The 22,896-nt window shown below is 48.0% G+C and overlaps 1 protein-coding gene across 1 annotated transcript; it reads right to left on the reverse strand.

Moving 5' to 3' along the window:
* Positions 1 to 13,106: 13,106 nt before the first annotated feature.
* On the reverse strand, positions 13,107 to 14,264 carry LOC309561676 (lamina-associated polypeptide 2-like; the record flags this gene model as incomplete). Its single annotated transcript, XM_082265663.1, has 1 exon — positions 13,107 to 14,264. One exon carries the CDS (start codon positions 14,262 to 14,264, stop codon positions 13,107 to 13,109), a length of 1,158 nt encoding a protein of 385 aa, XP_082121789.1.
* Between the last annotated feature and the right edge of the window lie 8,632 nt (positions 14,265 to 22,896).

Raw genomic sequence — 22,896 nt, forward strand, 5'->3', positions numbered from 1 at the left:
ATAAAATGTGGGGAGAGGGGAAAGATTTCTGCTGGGAGGGGAGATTTGAAGCAGGGGGGGGAGAGGATGTGTACTGGGGAGGAGGTATTTAAGGAGTCTAGGATTTGTTCTGGGGGGGGGGGGATTTGTGCCAGTAGGAATAATTGGGGGGTATTTGTTTTAGGAGATGAAATGTGGGGAGGGGGGAAAGATTTCTGCTGGGAGGGGAGATTTGAAGCAGGGGGGGAGAGGATGTGTACTGGGGAGGAGGTATTTAAGGAGTCTAGGATTTGTTCGGGGGGGGGGGGGTTTGTGCCAGTAGGAATAATTGGGGGGTATTTGTTTTAGGAGATGAAATGAAATGTGGGGAGGGGGGAAAGATTTCTGCTGGGAGGGGAGATTTGGAGTGGGGGGAGAGGATGTGTACTGGGGAGGAGGCATTTAAGGAGTCGAGGATTTGTTCTGGGGGGCAGGGGGGAAGTGTGCTGCAGGTATTTGGGAGGAGATAGAGAATTTGAGCTGGGAGGGGGGATGGGGGGGGTAAAGATTTGTGCTGGGAGGCGGGGTTTCAGCAGTGGAGTGATTTTTTCCTGGGAGGAGGGGGAATTTATGCTTAGGGAAGAGAAATACTGCTGGGGGGACACTAGATAGGAGGTAGGTATTGCAGCAAAAGCTGCTTTCTATTTCAACTGATGCAAGCCAGAACATCAAATAAAATAATTCTGCTTTAAAGTAGCGGATGTATTGATACAGATCTATTCATCAGATCTGTACTGGGGAGGAGGTATTTAAGGAGTACATTTAAGGAGTCGAGGATTTGTTCTGGGGGGGGGGGGAGTGTCCTGGAGGTATTTGGGGAGAGAGGGAATTTGAGATGGGAGGGGGGATGGGGGGGGCAAAGACTTGAGCTGGGAGGGGGGGGGGTTTCAGCAGGGGAGTGGATTTTTCCTGGGAGGAGGGGGAATTTAGGCTTAGGGAAGAGAAGTACTGCTGGGGGGGGGACCCCAGATAGGAGGTAGGTATTGCAGCAAAAGCTCCTTTCTATTTCAACTGATGCAAGCCAGAACATCAAATAAAAGAATTCTGCTTTAAAGTAGCAGATGTATTGATACAGATCTATTCATCGGACCTAAAAGAAGGATTGTTGTTGTAGGAAAAAGGTATTTGGGTCCAAAAGAGGGACTATCCCTCCAACAAAGCATCATAGGTGAATCGCTGGCCAGATCACACCTCAATGTGCACCGGCCAGATAAAGTCCTTTGTAGCCAGTGGTGTATTTTGGTTTTGTGCTGCCCTGGGCAAGACTAAAATTGGGCGTCCCCCTCCCCACTCCTTCCTTTTTAACAGATGTGACTCCCTTTCAAAATTGAGTCCCAGCATGACCCCTGAGATCTCACGAGGGGGGGGGGTGGGTGCTGAGAGGGGGTGGGAGAGATAGAGGGGTGTGGGTGAGCGAGGGAGAGAGAGAGAGAGAGAGGGGGGGGTGAGAGAGAGAGGGGGTGGGTGAGGGAGGGGGTGAGAGAGAGGGGGGGAGGGAGAGAGAGAGAGAGAGGATGAGAGAGAGGGAGAGGATGAGAGAGAGGGGGATGAGAGAGAGAGGGGGAGAGAGAGGGGGGGATGAGGGAGAGAGAGAGGGGGAAATGGGGGAGAGAGAGAGAGAGAGAAAGAGAGAGGAGGGGTTGAGAGGGAGGAGGGGTGAGAGAGATAGAAGGGAGGGATGAGAGAGAGAGAGGGGGGTGTGAGAGAGAGAGAGAGAGAGAGAGAGACAAAGGGGGGTGAGAGAGAGAGGAGGGGGGTGAGAGAGAGAGGGGAGAGGAAGAGGAGGGGGGTGAGAGAGAGAGAGAGAGGGGAGAGGTGAGAGAGCGAGAGAGAGAGAGAGAGAGAGAGAAAGAGGGGATGAGAGAGACAGGGGGGTCAGTGAGAGAGAGAGAAAGAAGCGGCTTTAGCAACCAGTGGCCAATAGAGTCTCAGGTGGAGGGGGGCGGCTTTTTTGCTGCCCCCCTGCAAAGTGCCGCCCTAGGCCTGGGCCTTGTTGGCCTAGGTCAAAATACAGCACTGTTTGCAGCTGCACAAGAAACCCAGATAAGAATCCCCAGAAAACTCCAATAACTATTCTTGCTTGCTCCACCATGGACCCCATACATAGTGCAGATTAGTGGGGTTGTCACCTGTCTTTGCATTATTGGCCACAAATGACCAGGACTGGCAGTGATATAGTCAGGGTTGCACAATTCAGGTGATTAGACCTCTTTTAGTGACTCCGGTCAGCTGTTGGAAGACCAACACAGCCTCCTCATTGTGAAGGTATTTTTGGAAGCCATTGTCTTCCTATTATTGTATTTCCACCTTTTAACTCCTCCAAACAACCAGCTGAGAAGAAGTTCTGCTATGGATGTGACAACAACCGAGTCCATGTCAGGAGCTCAGCAGGTAAATAGTTTTGTCAGATGGACCTTCCTTCCTGTAGGGTGGGGGCTCCATACAGATCTGGGCCAACCGCCCTTCCTGAGCAGCCTGGACATTCCATTCAGTGATGGGATTGAGGACACATCCATACTCGGATAAGAAGTCGTCAGATTGAGGTTTGTATGCTTTAAAGGGAGCATGAAATAAATGTAATTTACAAACAAAAAGAAAACTGGGGCAGACTTGATGGGTCACTTGGTCTTTTTTTTCTGCCATGATTCTTCTAGATGTATTTAGATCAGGAGGAAAACTAAAAACAATGAAAATCTAATTAAAAAAAAAATCATATATAATAGTATAAAATAAATAATATATATTTTATATGGGGTAGAAAGGGAGGGAGGAGTTAACTAGGGCTGATTAGGGGATTAGGTTTACCTAAGGATTAAAAAAGGGATATATAATATATTGTGGCAGAGCGTTGCCCTGCCAGGGTCTAAAAAGGGAACGTGACCCAGAATTCTCAACCAGGCAGTTTGAGGGGCTCCAGGGAGCTTGTAACATGAAGAGGAAACTAGCTTTTCAGTTTCCTCTGAGTTTTAACCACTTACCGCAAACTGACGTAAATTAACGTCAGCAGACTTTGCGGGGTTATACCGGGATGATGCCTCTAGCTAGAGGCATCATCCCGGTACCGTGGTTTGAAGCCGACGGTCGGCTTTCCGCCGGTAACGACCGATGCGGCTTGGGAGCCGCTCGATCGTTACCCGGGGGGGCGGGAGGGGACGTCCCCCCCCTCCCGCCGCCCTCCGTGGCTTTGCTCAGGGCTCCCGTCCCACCGGGAGCCCTGAGCACCCAGCCAGCACGTCCGCCGGCTGGATGGAGTCCCGATGAATGCCGGAAACAGCATCGATCGGGTCTCCGATGACGTAACCTGGAGGCGGCGTCCATGACGTCACTTCCGGGTTACTGTGCTGCAAAAGGCGGCAGTTTTGAAAAACGGCTGTATGCAAAAATGCCGTTTTCGGCATTTTGCATACATGGAAGTGTAGTGGAGGGGTTTGGGGTCTTTTAGACCCTTGATCCCTCCATAAAGAGTACCTGTCACTGCATATTGGTGTCACAAGGGATGTTTACATTGCTTGTGACAGCAATAAAAGTGATCAGATTTTTTTTTTTTTTTAAAAACTGTAATAAAGTTTAAAAAAAAATAAAAAATAAATAGGAAAAAAAAAATAAAAAATTAGCCGCCCCCGTCACCGTTAGCTCGCGCGCGAAAAAAAACGTATGCGCAAGTCGAGCCGCGAATGAAATCGCTGTTCAAACCCCACATGTGAGGTATCGCCGCGATCGCCAGAGCGTGGGCAATAATTTAAAAAAAAGAGCTACACTCTAACTCTAAACTGGTAACCGTTAAATAAATTTAAAGCGTCGCAGATTGAGATCTCTATTGACCGCAGTTTGTCGCCATCCCACGGGGGGGGCGCAATTTTAAACCGTAACATGTTGGGTATTTATTTACTCGGCGTGACATCATCTTTCACAATATATAAAAAAAATGGGCTAACTTTACTGTTTAGTATTTTTTAAATGCAGTGAAAAGTGATTTTTCAAAATTTTTCCAAAAAAATGGCGTTTTAAAGACCGCTGCGCAAATACTGCGTGACAAAAAATTTTGCAATGACCGACATTTTATTCTCCAGAGTCTTTGCTAAAAAAATATATAGAATGTTTGGGGGTTCTAAGTAGTTTTCTAGGAAAAAATACTGGTTTTAACTTGTAAACAAAAAGTGTCCGAAATAGGGCTGGGGCTTAAGTGGTTAAAAAGTCCAGTTTGGGACCTGGAGCCTGGAGATTTCTAAGTGATACAGGTGGATTGAAATCTCCAATCCTGGGTCCAGATCAGTGGCGGCCTGTGTGTTGGGGGAGCATCCATGCGTCCGGCCCCTAATCTGCAATCAGGGGCGCCGGACGCATGGAGTTCAATGGGGCTTTTTTTTTTTTTTTTTGCATCACCTGATTAGAGCCAGAGTCTCTAATAGGGTGATGCAAACGGTCCACCCATTGTGTGACAATAGCGAATGAAAATTCGCTATTTTTACACGGATCCTCCTTCCGGCCAATCAGGGAGCGGGTCTAATACCTGATTCTTGATTGGCCGCAAGGCAAACCCACATGCCATTGGCCGAGGAGGCGGGAGGACCCGAGGAGACGCGCCGGGGGACTGAGGAGAAGCTGCGCCGCCTCCGCTGCTGCCGCTGATGATCCAGGTAAGTGCACTGGATTGAAGGGGGCACACACGCTGGTCTCTGCATTGAAGGGATCATGTATGCTGGTCACTACATTGAAGGGGGCATGTACGCTGGTCACTGCATTGAAAGGGGCATGTACGCTGGTCACTGCATTGAAAGGGGCATGTATGCTGGTCACTGCATTCAAGGGGGCATGTACGCTGGTCACTACATTGAAGGGGGCATGTATGCTGGTCACTGCATTGAATGGGGCATGCTGGTCACTACATTGAAGGGGGCATGTATGCTGGTCACTACATTGAATGGGGCATGCTGGTCACTACATTGAAGGGGGCATGTATGCTGGTCACTACATTGAATGGGGCATGCTGGTCACTACATTGAAGGGGGCATGTATGCTGGTCACTACATTGAATGGGGCATGTACGCTGGTCACTGCATTGAAGGGGGCATGTATGCTGGTCACTACATTGAAGGGGGCATGTACGCTGGTCACTACATTGAAGGGGGCATGTAGGCTGGTCACTACATTGAATGGGGCATGCTGGTCACTACATTGAAGGGGGAATGTATGCTGGTCACTACATTGAATGGGGCATGTACGCTGGTCACTACATTGAAGGGGGCATGTAGGCTGGTCACTACATTGAATGGGGCATGCTGGTCACTACATTGAATGGGGCATGTACGCTGGTCACTGCATTGAAGGGGGCATGTATGCTGGTCACTGCATTGAAGGGGGCATGTATGCTGATCACTACATTGAAGGGGGCATGTATGCTGGTCACTACATTGAGGGGGGCATGTACGCTGGTCACTACATTGAAGGGGGCATGTATGCTGGTTACTACATTGAAGGGGGCATGTATGCTGGTTACTACATTGAAGGGGGCATGTACGCTGGTCACTACATTGAAGGGGGCATGTATGCTGGTCACTGCATTGAAGGGGGCATGTACGCTGGTCTCTGCATTGAAGGGGGCACGCTGGTCAGTGTTTTGAAGGGGGCACGCTGGTCACTGTGCATTGAAAGGGGGCACGCTGGTCACTGTGCATTGAAAGGGGGCACGCTGGTCACTGTGCATTGAAAGGGGGCACGCTGGTCACTGTGCATTGAAAGGGGGCACGCTGGTCTCTCTGCATTGAAAGAGGGCACACTATACCTTAATTACTGAAGGCCCCTTTCACACTTTTGCAACCTCAAAGTCACGCAATTTTTTACAGCGTCTTTTGCCGCAAAGCAATGCCTATTACATTTTTCTGTTTGCGCCCCCCCCCCCCAAAAAAAAATTTTGAGCACCAGCCGCCACTGGTCCAGATATTCAGAACAGCCAGCATAATAATTGGTCAGGTGTGTGCTGGGCTTTTAGTAGTAACCTGACCATGGTTCTGGGCTCCACCCCGGCAGACAAGAGGTCTGGCCTAGGAGTCAGTGCAGCACAAGGCTGCTATCTGTCTGCACCCTGTTGGGTGAGTGAAGTCTGTGGGAGACAGACAAGGGCCTGAAGTGTTAAGGCCAGAGCAGCAGCCAGGAGGGCTGAATAATCATTTATTTTGCTGAGGACTGAAATGCTGAAACCCCTGCGAGGGAAACACTTGTTTTGTGTACCGAGTTTTCTTTTAATAAACATGGGCAAAGAAAGCCTTTAAAGAAGAAACAGCGAGTGGCGGTGTCCTTTAAAGCTCTACATTTGATGCGAGTCTCACAATATATACACAAAATTACACAAAATTAAGGAACACTTTGAAAACACATCAGATCTCAATGGGGAAAAATCTCATGCTGGATATCTATACTGGTATGGACTGGGAAATGTGTTAGGATCTATACTGGTATGGACTGGGAAATGTGTTAGGATCTATACTGGAATGAACTGGGTAATGTGTTTGGAAGGAAAGCATGCCACATGGTTTGATGGAAATGAAAATTATCACCCTACAGAGGGCTGAATTCACAGACACCCTTAAAATCAAAGTGAAAAAATGATGCAGCAGGCGAGTCCATTTTACTGAAATTTCATTGCAGGACCTCAGAATGGTCCTCAGTAGTTTGTATGGCCCCCACGTGCTTGTATGCATATCTGACAATGTCGGGGCATGCTCCTAATGAGACGACAGATGGTGTCCTGGGGTATTTCCTCCCAGATCTGGACCAGAGCATCACTGAGCTCCTGAACAGACTGAGGTGCAACCTGGCGGCGTCGGATGGACCGAAAACATATTGTCCCGGAGGTGTTCTATTGGATTTAGGTCAGACGAGTGTGGGGGCCATTCAATGGTATCAACAGTGGCGGCCGGCCGCTAGGGGGCGCAGGGGCGACGCCCCCCCCCCCAAAAAAAAGAAGCAGGAAAAAAAGATAAAAAAAAATTGTCCATTTTCTTCCCACTAGGGGCGCCGGACCTAGTGGTAGGTATGGGGGGGGGTGGGGGATTGGCGGCCTTCTGGGGGATTGTTGGGGCGCAGAGCAATGTGACCCGACACTCCCCACTTTACTGGACTCCTGGCTGTGATTGGTCCAAACTTCAGCCTGGACCAATCACAGGAGGACATCCCGGGAACCTGGTGACGTGACGCCTGGGAGCGGTGCACCGCCCCGGCATCACGTGATCACCTTCCCACCCACCGGAGAGAGGAGAGCCGTCGCCGCCGAGCCCGTGTGAGGAGTCGGAAGAACAGGAGAGAAGATGCTGCAGCCGTCCGTCCGGTCCGGTCCTTCAGTGTCGTGACTCGTCTCGAGGTAAGTTCGTGATGCCTCACGCACGCACGCTGATCTCTGCATTGGGGGCAATGAGCTGGTCAGTACATTGGGGGCACGCACTCACGCTGATCTCTGCATTGGGGGCAATGAGCTGGTCACTACATTGGGGGCACGCACGCTGATCTCTGCATTGGGGGCAATGAGCTAGTCACGACATTGGGGGCACGCACTCTGATCTCTGCATTGGGGGCAATGAGCTGGTCACTACATTGGGGGCACGCACGCACGCTGATCTCTGCATTGGGGGCACCATGTACGCTGGTCACTGCATTGAAAGGGGGCCTGTACTGTGGGGTTTGTGCTAGGGGGTCTGTACTGTGGGGTTTGTGCTAGGGGTCCTGTACTGTGGGATTGGTGCTAGGGGGTCTGTACTGTGGGGTTTGTGCTAGGGAGTCTGTACTGTGGGGTTTGTGCTATGGGGCCTGTACTGTGGGATAAGTGCTAGGGGGTCTGTACTGTGGGGTTTGTGCTAGTGGGCCTGTACTGTGGGGTTTGTGCTAGGGGGTCTGTACTGTGGGATTAGTGCTAGGGGGCCTGTACTGTGGGGTTTGTGCTTGGGTGCCTGTACTGTGGGGTTTGTGCCATTGTCCAGCCTGTAGAGGTCTGTGCGTCCCTCCATGGATTTGCCTCCCCAGACCATCACTGGCCCACCACCAAACCGGTAATGCTGAATGATGTTCCAGGCAGCATAACGTTCTCCACGGCTTCTCCAGACCCTCTCACATCTGTCACATGTGCTCAGGGTGAACCTGCTCTCATCTGTGAAAAGCACAGGGCGCCAGTGGTGGACCTGCCAATTCTGGTGTTCAATGGCAAATGTCACTTGAGCTCCACGGTGCCGGGCAGTGAGCACAGAGCCCACTAGAGGACGTTGGGCCCTCAGAGCACCGTCATGAAAAAAAAAAAAAAAAAGTGCTTTATTTAAAATGGGAAAAAATATCTTTGCCATGCTTCATACCAGAAATATAATTTTAGTGTATAAACACGACATATTCTAGAATAAAATATGTCTTTTTTAATTGACTGTAACAACATAATTTTTAAAACTGATGCTGGTAAAAAGAAAAAAAGAAAAGTTTTTTTTTCCGCTTTGTTACATTTTTCGTGTATATAGAGTATTTTCTTTTTTTTGGTTGTTTGGACATTTAACCACAGTCTGCCCTTCCAAATTCTTAACTTTGCCCTGTTAAGTATTTTTTCTTTTTGGATTAAGTAGAGGGGGGTTATAACCCCTCTCAGATTTTTTCCCCCATCTGTGTCTCATTGCAAAGATTTCCCTTCACTTCCTGTCCCATAGCCATAACAGGAGGTGAGAGGAAAGCTCTGCAAATTAGGGAATTCCTTGGGGACCCCCAAGTGACCAGAACTAATAACCCCATTTCCTTCTATTACTTTTCTGGGGACAACCCAAAATGTGGGGTTTTATTTTACTTTAAAAAAAAAGTAAAAAAAGTTTTGCCTTTAGTTATATCTTAATTAATTAAAACAATTTTTGCAAGAAAATATTGCCAGAAGAAAGCTCTGTTGTCCCAAAAATGATCTATGTATTATTCTTAATCACTTCTGGACCGGAAGGTTTTACCCCCTTAATGACCAGGCCATTTTGTGCGATTCAGCACTGCGTTACTTTAACGGACAATTGCGCGGTCGTGCAACGCTGTACCCTAGTAAAATGGATGTCCTTTTTCCCCACAAATGGAGCTTTTTTGGTGGTATTTGATCACCTCTGCGGTTTATTATTATTATACAGCATTTATATAGCGCCAACAGTTTGCGCAGCGCTTTATATTTTTTGCGCTATAAACAAAAAACGAGCAATAATTCTTAAAAAAAAAACAATATGTTGCCTTAATGCATAGCTCCCAACTGTCCCTGATTTGGAGGGACTGTCCCTGATTTGGAACAAAGTCCCTCTTTCCTCCTCATTTGTCCCTCATTTTGCTCTGATCTATATAGTGGTATATACATAGATCTGCGCCGCCTATTGCATTAGAGTGTACACCCCAAACCTCAAACACACAAGCCTTTCTCTGCAACCTCAGCTGCACTGGACGGTGAATGAATGGGAAGTGCTCTGTGCTGAGCGGCTTCCTGTTAAAAACTGAAGCCTAGGAAACACAGTTTGCTATGCTTCAGAAATGGACACAATGAGTGAGTGTTTTACAGTGTTCATTTAGAAAAGGAAGGTGCTGGTAAATGGCATATTTAGTAGCCCCTTCCCCCGCTCTCCATCCTGAAATATCCTCCGCCGAAGCTGGAGGAAGAGGAGGACAAGGAAGCCAGCAGCATTGCAGGGCACAGGGAAGGGGGGGGGGGGTAACCATGGGGGAAGCCCAGGCAGTTGGGGGAATCGGCACTGCACGTAGTGATTAGGGTGTGCCCAGGCACACCTGGCACACCCCCTAGGCACACCTGGCACACCCCCTAGGCACACCTGGAACACCCCCTGCGCACGCCTATGGTATACAAAATTTACTTTTTCTCTTTAAAAATGGAAAATTGTATCATACTTACCGTAATTTTCCTTTCCTGGTGCCTATCCATGGCAGCATACCTGTGATAGAGCTCCGCCTCTACTCCGTCTTCAGGACTAGTGAATAGCATAAAAGAAAGACGCCCCCTATTCCCAGCATTCTCCTGTAATATAGAATACCGAGGGAGGGAGCGTATGCTGCCATGGATAGGCACCAGGAAAGGAAAATTACGGTAAGTATGATACAATTTTCCATTTTCCTGGTGCCTCCATGGCAGCATACCTGTGATAAATAACTAGCATAACAAGGGTGGGTAATGCCAAATAAGTAAATTTTTAATTGGAAAAAGACATTGCTGATTGAATTGCTCTTCTTCCAAACTCAACGGTTGTGAGTGACCCAGGGTCGATACGGTAGTGTCTGAAGAACGTGTGTTGAGAAGACCATGAGGCGGCCCTGCAAACCGTCTCCAAAGACACATTAGCCCTCGCCGCCCAAGAAGCTGAAACTGCCCTGGTAGAATGAGCCCTCACTCGAGAAGGAGGATCCAAGCCCTTGATTTTGTAGACCTTTTGGATTAGCTTGATTATCCAAGATGACAGAGTCCTGCTGGTAGCTTCCTTGCCTCTGTTCTTTCCGTAGGGAACAATGAACAACCTTTCTGAAGATCTGAAAGATTCTGTTGCTCCTAAGTAGGCCCGAATAACTCTGGAGATGTCCAGGTTATGATGCGTGTTTGACTCTGGATCCAACAGAACAGGTAGTGCCCATGGTTCAAGAAGATGGCTTGAGGACGATACCTTAGGGATGAAGCTTCGTAATGGACGAAGCTCAACTCTATCAGGGAAAAAGGTGATATGCTCTTCACCTATCCCTAAGGCATGCAGTTCAGAAACTCGTTTTCCAGAGGTGATGGCTACAAGAAATACCGTTTGTAGAGTCACATTCCACAAGGTTGCTTGCTCCACAGGGGCAAAGGGGGTTCCGGATAGAGCTTCCAAAATTAAAGAAAGATCCCACTGAGGAAAAGGGTGTCTAGTGGGGGGGCGAATTCTTCGTACCCCTTTAAAGAAAGTGATCACCAAAGGATCTAATGCCCATCTTATATTGGTTGCTGCTGAGATCGCTGCGACCTGTACTTTTAGAGAGCTTAGACCTAACCCCAAATCCAATCCTGATTGAAGAAAGGATAGTAAATTGGAGGAAGAGGGACTGATCGGGTTGAATTCTTGTTCTGTCGCAAATGCCAGAAATTTATTCCAAATCCTGGAATAGATTGCATTTGTAGAGGGTTTTTTAGCCTTCAAGAGTGTAGAAATGACTCCGGGAGTACATCCTAAAGACTGAAACCTCCTCCTTTCAGCCTCCACACATGAAGGTCCAGCCTCTGCGGGTCCGGGTGGCATAGACCCCTCTGAGAGAGCAGATCTGGAAAGGGAGGAATCTTGACAGGAGGTCCCAGACTGAGTTGTACTGCCAGAGGGAACCATGGTCTCTTCGGCCAGAACGGAAGAACTGCTAAGATTTGAACTGGTTCTCTGAGGAGTCTCCTGAGAAATTTCAGAATTAACGGACGTGGAGGAAAGGCATAAGCCATGGAAAAGTTCCAAGGGCACGTCAGGGCATCTACCGCCTCCGCCTGAGGGTGGGGGAGACAAGAGAAGAACCTGGGAAGTCTTGAGTTCTCCGGGGTAGCGAACATATCCAGTTGTGGGGGAAACCAGAGGTTGGAGATCTGCAGGAAAATGTGTGGATGGAGACACCATTCGTTGTTGTCCAGAAAATTCCTGGACAGGGAGTCTGCTATGGTGTTGAGCTTGCCTGGAAGGTAGACCGCTCTCAGATCCATCAGGTTCCTCTCCGCCCAGAGCATTATGGGTTCGACCTCCAACAGGAGGGATCTGCTGCGTGTTCCCCCCTGTTTCTGTAGGTAGGATACTGCTGCTTTGTTGTCCATCCTGAGAAGAACTCTGTGTCCTTGGAGGAGTGGTGTTAAGGATGTTAGGGCTAAGAAGGCCGCTCTTAACTCCAGCACATTGGATACTATTCCCCTGGTTGAACAGGACCATCTTCCTTGAAGATTTGTATCTCCGCAATGGGCGCCCCAACCGTATCCGCTCGCGTCTGACGTAACAATGGTCCATGAAAACGAACCTAGATAGTGAGGCTTCTCGAGGTTCTTCCTCTTTGTCCACCAGTGTAAGCTCCTGCGCATTACTGAGGTTATTTTGATCCTCTGGCAAAGATGTTCCTTCTTCCACTGCGCTAGGAAGCCTGTTTGGAAGAAACGTAGATGCCAATGGGCCCATGGCACCATGGGGATGCAAGATGACATCGTACCCACTAGGCTCAGGCACTGGGAGGCCGTCAGATGAGTACTTTCGATGACCTTGTACATTCTCTGGATGACAATGTCTCTCTTCTCGGGAGGTAAGGATACCGTTCCCTGTCGAGTATTGAAGAATGCCCCTAGATAAACCATCTGTTGTGTTGGTGAAAGATGACTCTTCTTCAGATTTACCAGCCATCCGAAATCTTCCAGGGACTGAAGAAGAATCTCCCTGTGGGACATTAGCTGTACTGGATTGTCTGCAAGGAGAAGGATGTCGTCCAAATAATGGAACACTCTTAAACCCCTCTCCCGGAGGGGGGCGATAACAGCTATCAGAACCTTGGTAAATACCCGAGGTGAGGTACAGAGGCCGAACGGAAGGGCCTTGAATTGTAAATGTATTCCCCCTACTGTAAACCTCAGAAACTTCTGGAAGGATGGAAGGATGGGAATGTGTAGATAGGCATCCTGGAGGTCGAGTGATATCATCCAGTCTCCTGGCTGGATTACCTGGATGATTGTATTTAGTGATTCCATCTTGAAGCTTTCGAGTGTTATATAACGATTTAGCTTCTTGAGATCTATCACAGGTCTCCATCCTCCTGTCTTTTTTCTGACCAGAAAGAGCGGGGAATAGAAGCCTGTATAGTGTTCTGCCGATGGGACTGGAACAACTGCTCCCTGGAGCTGAAGTTCTGTCAGAAATTGTAGTAGTGCCGAAGCTTTTTCCCGAGAAGCTGGGATTCTTGTTTTCTGAAAGACTTGAGGTGGTGAATGGGAGAACTCCCAATGATGCCCTAACTTGATCGTGGACAAGACCCAAGGGTCCTGGCAGCGGGCAGCCCAGACCGGGTAGAAAAGTTGCAGTCTTGCTCCGACTGGGAGGGACTGCAGACCCCTGGCGTCAAAAAGACTTTGTGGATTCTTGGGGAGCCGTAAGGGACTTATTTTTGCGTGCCCCCAAAAAAGAGGCCTGCGTGCCCCTCCAGGGTCTTCTGTTCTCCCCTTGTTGTCTTGGCTGCCTGTAGTCTCTGTATCTTGATGGGCGAAATCTTGAAGAAACCACTCTGGATCTCTTGGGTTTTCTGTCCTGGGGGAGTAATCCGGACTTCCCTCCTGAGACTCTGGAGATAGCTTCATCCAATCTCTTCCCAAAGAGAGCCTTTCCATCAAAGGGTATCCTACACCAATTTTGTTTGGATGATAGATCCGCCGTCCAAGATTTTAACCAAAGGGCCCTTTTCGCCATTACTGCGTGAAGCATTGACCTTGCTGAACAGCGGATTGTATCGATTGCGGCTTCTCCGACAAAGTCTGCTGATATCTTGAGTTCTTCAAGCGCCTTGATGATGTCTTTTCGGGGAACATCCTGACGCAAGGCTGTCTCCACATTATCTGTCCAGACTCTGATGGCGTTGGACACCGATGTAAGTGCAATGGCCGGTTTACAGGCAGCGCCTGAGGCCAAGTAGCTTCTCTTTAGGTCAAAATCGATCTTGCGGTCTAGAGGATCCCTAAAGGAAGTCGAATCCTCCATGGGAAGAGTCACATTCTTGGCAAGGCGTGCCACTGCTGCATCAACTACCGGCATAGAGTTTAAGGATTGTGCATCCGATTCGGCCAGTGGGTAAAGTTTATTGAGTCGACCCAGAGAAAACTTCTTATCGGTTTTCTTCCATTCTTCCTCTATAATCTCTCTGATCTCACCTATTAGTGGGAAAAAAACCTGCTTCCTTTTAAGGAAGGGGAAGTAAGTCTTGGATTTTGCCGGGGGATCCTCTGTGTCTTCCCAGGCAATGGCTGTCTTCACTGCCTGGATGAATGGCTGCACCAAGGTATAACTGAAGCCTGATGGATCTGCTTCGTCTGAGGACTCCTCTGAGAGTGAATCCGCGGAATCGTCTCTGGCCGGTGGGTCTGAGGACGGCCGAGAGGTGTTGAGGCCTGAAGGACCTGGTGCATCAGGATCTGTGCCTTGCGCTAATGCCCTAGAAGGGGCTGTCTGCGCGGGAATCAGGGTTGTCAACTCTGCGAGGGAGTCCTTCATAGTTTGTTTGAGCATATCTACCACCTGGATATTTTCTGCTTCCCGATTGGAGGCATACTCGCGGAAGCAGTCTTTGCAAACCAGCTTGCGTGGCAAGGGTATTGCTCCACAGGCCCAACATTTTTTGGAGGAGCGAGGTGGTGCAGAGGGCGAGCGTTGCCTTGATCTTTCTGAAGATCTATGGCGGGATCTGCGATCCGGGCTGTCATCTTCGCGGTGTCCTGAAGATCTTCCTGATCTTCTAGAATGAGTAGGGCTGAAATAAAGTACCCTTGTCAGCCAATTATGCACTCTTTTTTTAGTACCTAAACATACTCACGATAAGGTGGTCCTATACCTATTGTGAGGATCTTGTGCACGGGATGAGTGGCTCATTGCAGGGCGTTACGGGAGGACCGACTAAAAAGAAAAACGTAGAATAGATCAAAAAGATGGCAAGACGATGAGCACAAAAGGTGATTAGAAATAGGGTGGGCATAGGGTCTTCAATAAAAGGGGGCCGGGGAAAAACGGAAGAAAAAACGTAAAGAAAAGCGATACCCCCATTTTTTTTTTTTTTTTTTAAAAACATATACATATATATATACATATATATACATACATACACATATATATATACATATACAAACATGTAAACACACATATACTATCATACGCACCGTTCCCTCACCCCTCTTTTTCTTTTTTTTTACCAATTTTAAGAAAAAAAATTTTTTTTTTTTTTTTACTATATAAATAAAGTTTTTTTTTTTTTTTTTTTTTTTAACCATATAAATAAAGTGTTTTTTTTTTTTATATAAATAAAATCCTTTATTGCCCTGCAGAGAGCAATAACTTACCTGGGGCTTTTTGCATAGAATAATGCAGGAACCATCAGCCTGGATAACTACCAGGCTAATGATTCCTTTAATACTAATAGGAGGAGGGAGGGAGCTCAAAATCCCTCCTCCTCCATTAATTGGAATGTTAAGGGAAACTGTGGGCAAAAGCCCTACCTGTTTCCCTTAACCAAGATGGCCGCCCGCGCTTCGATCGTACTGCGCATGCGCCCGCGCATGCGCACACGCCCTAGCTACCCGACCGCCGGAATCCCCGCCTCCCCACACTGGAACGCCAGCGAATAGGATAAGGAGGGGAGGAGCGGAGCGGCCGAAGGCTGCACACCCTACACAGCCCCAGAACGCCGTACGCCGATGAGGCAGGAGCCCGGAGCGGGACAAACAAGCCAAACAACAGGTATTTAAAAAGGACGGTACAAAACATATAAGGGGCTTATCATTATATGAACCTAGTAGAAAAGGGAAATGAGAGAAAATATAGGAAGGGGAGAGCAAAGATATGACCTATCTGTGACAGGAAAGGGGGAAGGAAAAAATACAAGAGAAAAGAAACTACTTTAAGGTAGTGGGTCCTCCTGCAAAACCCTGCGGTCAAATCATCATAAAACTGTTCCATTGCAGGCAGAATGCGTTCCTATGAGGAAACTCTGCGCCTTACCCCAAGATCCACAGAAGGGGTTCCCAGTCTTATCAGTGCTTTGAGCGACCCAAGAAGCAGGGACTGCGCACGGGAGAGGCTTAACCCGGCGGAAGCTGCCAGATGGTCAGCAGGTAAGGACATACTGCTACTCTTCACCAGTCAAGAAGGTATGAGGAAAAAAAGGAGAATGCTGGGAATAGGGGGCGTCTTTCTTTTATGCTATTCACTAGTCCTGAAGACGGAGTAGAGGCGGAGCTCTATCACAGGTATGCTGCCATGGAGGCACCAGGAAAAAGTGTTTCCCAGTGCTAAACCTTTCATCCAATTTCTAAATGGCTGCATCTGTAAATTTCAAAAGGCAGTATAAAGGAATAGGAAGGGTTAAAAAAAATAAAGCACTTGTGGGCAGTGGCGGCTGGTGCTCCATGGGCAGCGGGTGGGGGCGGCAGACGGACCACACCATACCACCCCCCAGACCACACCAGCCTGCACACCATACACCCCCCCCCCCCCCAACGGTCACCAGCTCACTCATCCTGGACATGTGGAGGGCAGGCAGTGGCGGCGGCGGCTTCCTCCTCAGTCTCCTGCGTTGCCTCCCTCCTCCTTGGCCAATGGCATGGCTTCTCCTTTTGGGAATCAGACCCGCTTCCTGATTGGCCAGGAGGAGGATCCGTGTAACAATAGCGAGAAAAAAAAAAAACCCCATTGGAATCCATGCGTCCTGCGTTCTGCATGTAGATTAGGGGGCGGACACATGGAGGGAGGGGCCTGTGCCGCCAATTTTTTTTTTTTTATAATAGGTGTCCCTCATTCCCATCACAAAAAGTTGAGAGGAATGCTTAATGCGCATGTTACACGCAATGCATGGGGGTTGATTTTTTAAAACTGGAGAGTGCAAAATCTGATGCAGCTCTGCATAGAAACCAATCAGCTTTCAGGTTTTATTGTCAAAACCTAATTGAACAAGCTGAAGTTAGAAGCTGATTGGCTACCATGCACAGCTGCACCAGATTTTCAGTTTTAATAAATCAACCCCAGTGTGCCATTCTTTTTCAATAGCACCCCAAAAGCAATGCACATCTAAAGCACATGTGTTGCAGCGCACCTCCAGCGAGTGGAACTGCAATATCCACACCTCCCAACTTTCTGAGATGGGAACGAGGGACACCTATCAGCAAAAGTATGTAGGCATAGGACACACCCCCTGCCACACCCCCTTAAAGGAGAATTATAAAAAAAAAAATGACTGGTTAAACCCACAAGTGCTTTTTTTGCAACTATTATTCTTTTATATCGGCTTTTGGAATTTACAAATGCAACAATTTAGAAATTGGATGAAAGGTTTAGCACTTTTTGATGGATAAGTATTGCATTTTACATACCGCTATATAGATCAGACCAAAATGAGGGACAAATGAGGAGGAAAGAGGGACAGAGGGATTTTTTCTGAGTCAGGGACATTCCCTCAAAATCAGGGCCAGTTGGGAGCTATGCAATACCATGCATTGTGGTGCACTACTATTCACTAAATGGTGCTTGTTTTTTTTGTGTTGCCATCCCATTTAATGGCCCCCTATGGAGTCTTTTGCTAACTTGGAAAAGTATTTCAAAGGTCAGACAAATATCTTACATGCCTTCATTATAATTCCAAGGAGCTAAAGGCCATGGAAGTGTCCCGGGACAGACACCCGTCCGACACACAAACATCTCTCTGGGCTTTGTTTCTGTTGCTGGATTCATTTAAAAAACCAAAGAGAAGCCTCCTATAGGAATGCTGGGAAGGAAACCTGTTAGTGGAACAAATGTTTGAAGCCATTTAAAAAAAGAAAGAGAAACAATGCAGGGAAATGCTATAAAATGACTGCACTGTGGCACGTGGCGCAGACTAACATGACATTCCCAGATAAGGACGCATTAAAGATAAGGATGCATTTGCTTTGTGACTTGAGAGCATTGGGATGTTACCATTTGATATTGCTGGAGCCCTTTTTTTTTGTTCAAAAAGTGTATAAAATGCACATCTAATTTACCACCACCACCAACCACCACCACCCGCCACCACCACCCACCACCACCCACATATCACCAACCACTACCACCACCAACCACCACCACCAAACCGCTACCACCACCACCACCACCACCAAACCACCACCAACCACCACCACCAAACCACCACCATCACCACCTGCCACCACCCGCCACCACCACCCACCACCAACCACCACCACCCACAACCACCACCAACCACCACCACCACCCACAACCACCAACCACCACGACCACCACCAACCAACCACCACCCACAACCACCAACCACCACCACCCACATACCACCAACCACTACCACCACCAACCACCACCACCAAACCACTACCACCATCAACCACCCCCACCAAACACCCACCACCACCAACCACCACCATCACCACCCGCCATCACCACCCGCCACCACCCACCACCAACCACAACCACCACCAACCACCACCCACAACCACCAACCACCACGACCACCACCAACCAACCACCACCCACAACCACCAACCACCACCACCACCAACCCCAACCACCACCAACCACCACCACACACACAAAAAGGAAACAATATATACACTACCAGACACTGCAAGTTCCTTAACAACTGCAAGGCACAAACTGTACATATTCAAATAAAATGGAGACTGGGGGAAGCACCATTGGCAACATTACCGTATGAGATGTGCACCCCGATGAGGGCAGTAGAAGGACAAGGGAACTCAAGATAGGGGTGAAAGGTGGGAGAGAAGAGTGAAGCGAGTAGGGATGATCCACGTCGGGCAGTAAAGAGGAAGAAAAGAAAGGGAAAGAGAATTTGCCTGGGAGGAAAAGGGGGGGGGGGGGAGCAGAATCCTATATGGGCCAGCCAGTTACAAAATATAAAAGATGTCCTTCGAAACGGTCAAATGGAGACTAAAGAATCATCTAAATTTAAGTGGTCTTTATAGGCTATCCAGGGATCCCAAATCTTCAGAAATTTGGAATGAGTGTCAGTAAGTATGGATGTAAGCTTGTCGTGGACCATGGACCAACCACAGCAAACGTCAGCGTGTGGCCGAGCTGCACTGTGTGTGTCGATAGATAGTGGAGCAAGCCCGCAGGTACACCAGCATAGTAAGCATCTTCCTATAGGGGCGCACCAAGAAGAGGAGAAGTTGAGGATGCCAGCAAGGGATACCTGAAGAGGAGGTTAGGGGCCGTCCTGTTCAAAACCATTACAACCACTTTAAGTAGAGTTACCCAGAATGCCAAGGAACCTACCATAAAAAATCTTCTTCTTGCATCTATTCTGTATTTCTCAGTCAGTGTAATTTTTCTTTTCTTTTTTCTTTCAGAGATAAAATCGTCTATTTTTTTATAGCTTGATGAACTGATCAGGACAAACTGCCTAAAGAAAACATAATGTTCTCGTTCAGCAGAGTTTTGGCTTTATCGTTTGGCACGGGCCGAAAATCCAAACAGCGAAGATATTAAAATAAAAAAGATGAACTTCGAGAATGCCTTAAAAAGGTCATTTGTGAGAAATTTCTCGTCTCTCCCCGGCTTTTACTGCAGATCTGTTGCGGTGTTTACGTTTTTACACCTCTCGCGGGCAGCAGAGGGATAGGTGAAACAAACAACAGGACGCAATTCAGAGATAATTGAAACAACGTTTTCTGGCTCCAATACAGGTTATTGTTGTTACACTGTTTATTTTTGGAAACTCCACTGGGTATATCCCTTAGCAGGCCGAAGAATGTCCAGCGGCCAAGTGAAATGTGGAATAGATGACAATGGCCCCAGTGTGCAGGTGATCAGACAAGAGAGCAATATGGAGGCAGTGAAGCCATTTTGTACATCAGACCAAAGATAGAGCCCAACTCCAGAAATTAGAAAACAAAACTGCAGTATCTTGCAAGTCTTAATTGTTTATTATGTCTAAGGCAGGGGTCTCCAAACTTTCTAAACAAAGGGCCAGTTTGCTGTTCTTTAGACTTTAGGGGGCCGGAGCTTGGCCAGTGGGAGTAGAAAATGGCCTGGCATTAGTGGGGGTAAACAATGCCCCATCTTTAGCATTAGCGGGAGGTGTCAGTGGGAGGAATAGTGCCCCATTATTGGTGTCAGTGGGAGGAATAGTGCCCCAACATTGGTGTCAGTGGGAGGAATAGTGCCCCATTATTGGTGTCAGTGGGAGGAGTAGTGCCCCATCATTGGTGTCAGTGGGAAGAATAGTACCCCAGTGGGCAGATAAAGGCAAAGCAAAGGGGTGTAGCTTGGAGACCCCCGATCTAGGGGGTACAGAAACAACATTTATTACTTACCTCATCCCCCACTCCGGCCAGCTCTCCTCCTCTCCCTGACATTTCAGTCTGTAGGTAGCCCCTCTGTGTCATCATGTACAATGCAGGCCTATAAAACCTGCACTGTGCGGTTGTGAGCGACTTAGAGAGGAAGCAACACTGGACTGGGCGCATTACTTGAGTGTAGCAAGTTTTCCAGGCCTATGGCCTAATGTGGGTCTGCCATCAGTACCGGTAACCTCTCCAGCCCATGTGAGCTGGGACCCTGGGTGTGAAAACTGAAGCAGCGACAACTCCGGCATCTTTGTTTGTGGTTTTTATTGAATTTAGGGGGATGGGAGAAGGGAATGAGTGGGATACTCCTTTAGGCTCCAACTAATTACACTTGGGACTTTGCTTCTGAAAAATGCCCGTTGGCGCTTCCTTGACACCAGCCGGCACCAGCCAACGCTCACTAACACTGGAAACACTTTGTAGGACAATGGAAGTGCTGAATCCTCGACTTTTAGTCCAGAAGATCCAGGACTGAGAACTGTAGAACCTCTGACACTGTTGTACTGCAAAAGTCACTAAATACTTTCCCCCGCCTTGCCTGGCTTGAGGTAGTATGATGTAGAATTCTGTATAGCTGTAACTTTAACTGACACTCTCTGTACAATTCAGGGCCCAACTGCAGGTGCCCCCTTTGACCTTGAACTCCTCAGGGTCCACTGACTATGTACCCCCTCTGTAACTTCAGGGTCCTCAACCTAGGTACCCCCTTTGCAGCTATCTGACACTGGATCCCAGAACCTCTTCCGGAGTGGTCCCCTCTGACTTCAGGCAGACCCCCAGGGGCAATCCTCAGTACTCACGACCTGTGTATGCTTTCCTGGGATTGGACCCCTCTCGCTCTCCGCAGGCTCTCGGCACACCGGATCCCCTCAGCTCAGCTCAGCACTCTCTGGATACTCGGGCGACACCCCGAGACATCCACTTTCCTCAAACAGGAAGAGAGACAGACGAAATCTCCTTCCAGGGACTCTGCTCCCGCCAAAGACACCGTGCCACGCACTTCCCCCCAAACTTATACCCACTCCCAGAATCCTTTGCAGCATTATCTGGGGTAGTTACAAGCTGGGATGTGTCCCCTGATTGGGCTTCCCACACTGCCCTATGAGAAGCCTCTCACAGGAGCCAGTGGGGATACTTCTCCCCTCAGCAGGCACATCTGGAAGCCCTGACACCCTAACTAAATAAATCACAGCCCTGCTGTTAGGCAGACAAGGCCCACTATACATTTACCTAGCACCTACCTGTAGGGTGCTACATGAGGAACCTTGATGGAGCTCAGAATAAAGTATAAAAATTTCTAATTTTCCAAAATCAAGAGTAAAAAAAATGGAAAAGAGATGGACAGCACGTATATTTGTGAAGGTTCTCATACATCCAGGACATGGTATATGTAGTAGTATTTAGGCTGCCCATACACAGATCAGATTTCAGCTGTATACTACTGAATTGACGGAAACTTGGTCCATGGGTGGCCATGCCAGAACCATCCAGGTCAACAAACTTCAATCTGAAGATCAAAGTGCTGGGTGGAAAATTGGCTGTCAAACCGTGACTGTAGACCAGTGGTCTTCAAACTGCGGCCCTTTGTTTACCTGTATCCGTCCCTAGAGGCATTATTCTTTCTACTGATGCAAACATTGGGGCATAAATCCTCCAACTGACTCCAACGATGGGGCATAATTCCTGCCATTGACACCAACAATGGTACATAATTCATACCACTGACACCATCGATGGGGCACTATTCCTCCCACTGGCACCAACTATTTCTCCCCCTAATACTAAAGATGGGGCATTGTTTTCTCCCACTAGACACAGTCTGCCCCACCCCCTAAAGCCTGAAGGACAGTAAACTGGCGCTTTGTTAAGAAAGTTTGGAGACTCTTGGCTGTAGACCATTCATGAGCAGCCTCCATGATGGACATTTGACACACAACAATTATGTAAAAAGCACTGCTGTAATTTTCACCATTTCACCATTGTCGGATGATCATGTATCTGGAAATGCCAGTTGGTATAACTACTTTTTGCATACGCATATTCTATTGATGTGGTTTGATAGTTGTTGGTAACTGCTGGTGCCATATGTGTATGCCTGTAGGCAGGTGCATTTTGCTGTAAATAGGAATAGCACTTTACTTTTCTTATTTGCTTATTTGCATTCCTTTGCCATGAATTGGAGGAATCTGTTAGATTTGTTTCATTCAGATAAACAAAATAAAGCTACTATGCACGTATAGGCCAGCCTTAATTGGTTGTAAACCTCAGACATGAAATATGAACAAAGCATATCCCTGTATAGTGTGTACTTGTCTCAATCCAGAGCACTATGTGTTATTTCTGTCTGCTGCTTCCTTCCTCTGCTATCAGCATGAATCAGTTCTGACAAGTTTTTCTGACACTAAGAGAAAAAAGGTGACAGGGGAGGGAGCTCCAGCTGATTGACAGCCTTAGCTCGGCTCATGTGTCCTGTGTGAGAGGGGGTGTATCCCTTCCCTCCAATCAGCTCTTAGAGCTCTCCTCACTGAGCTCTGCAGAGTGTAATTTCTGCTCTCCGCCCTCTCTTTTCTGAACTCTCAGAGAGAAGACTGTAGTAAAAGGGTACAACTTAAGTAGGAGCATTTTTTTTTCTTCTCTATGTACCACCTGAGGCCAGTTACTTCACTGGGTATACTGTATGTACTATAAGGGTTTACAACCACTTTAAGTCACATTCAACCGGACTTGTTCTGTATTGTTGAAGATGTTTCATAGCTTTTCCAAGCAACTTCTGTGGTTCCCCTGGGTGTCAGGAA

This window comes from Pelophylax lessonae (assembly GCF_965119305.1).
Source record: "Pelophylax lessonae genome assembly, chromosome: 8".
Classification (NCBI taxonomy): Eukaryota; Metazoa; Chordata; class Amphibia; order Anura; family Ranidae; genus Pelophylax; species Pelophylax lessonae.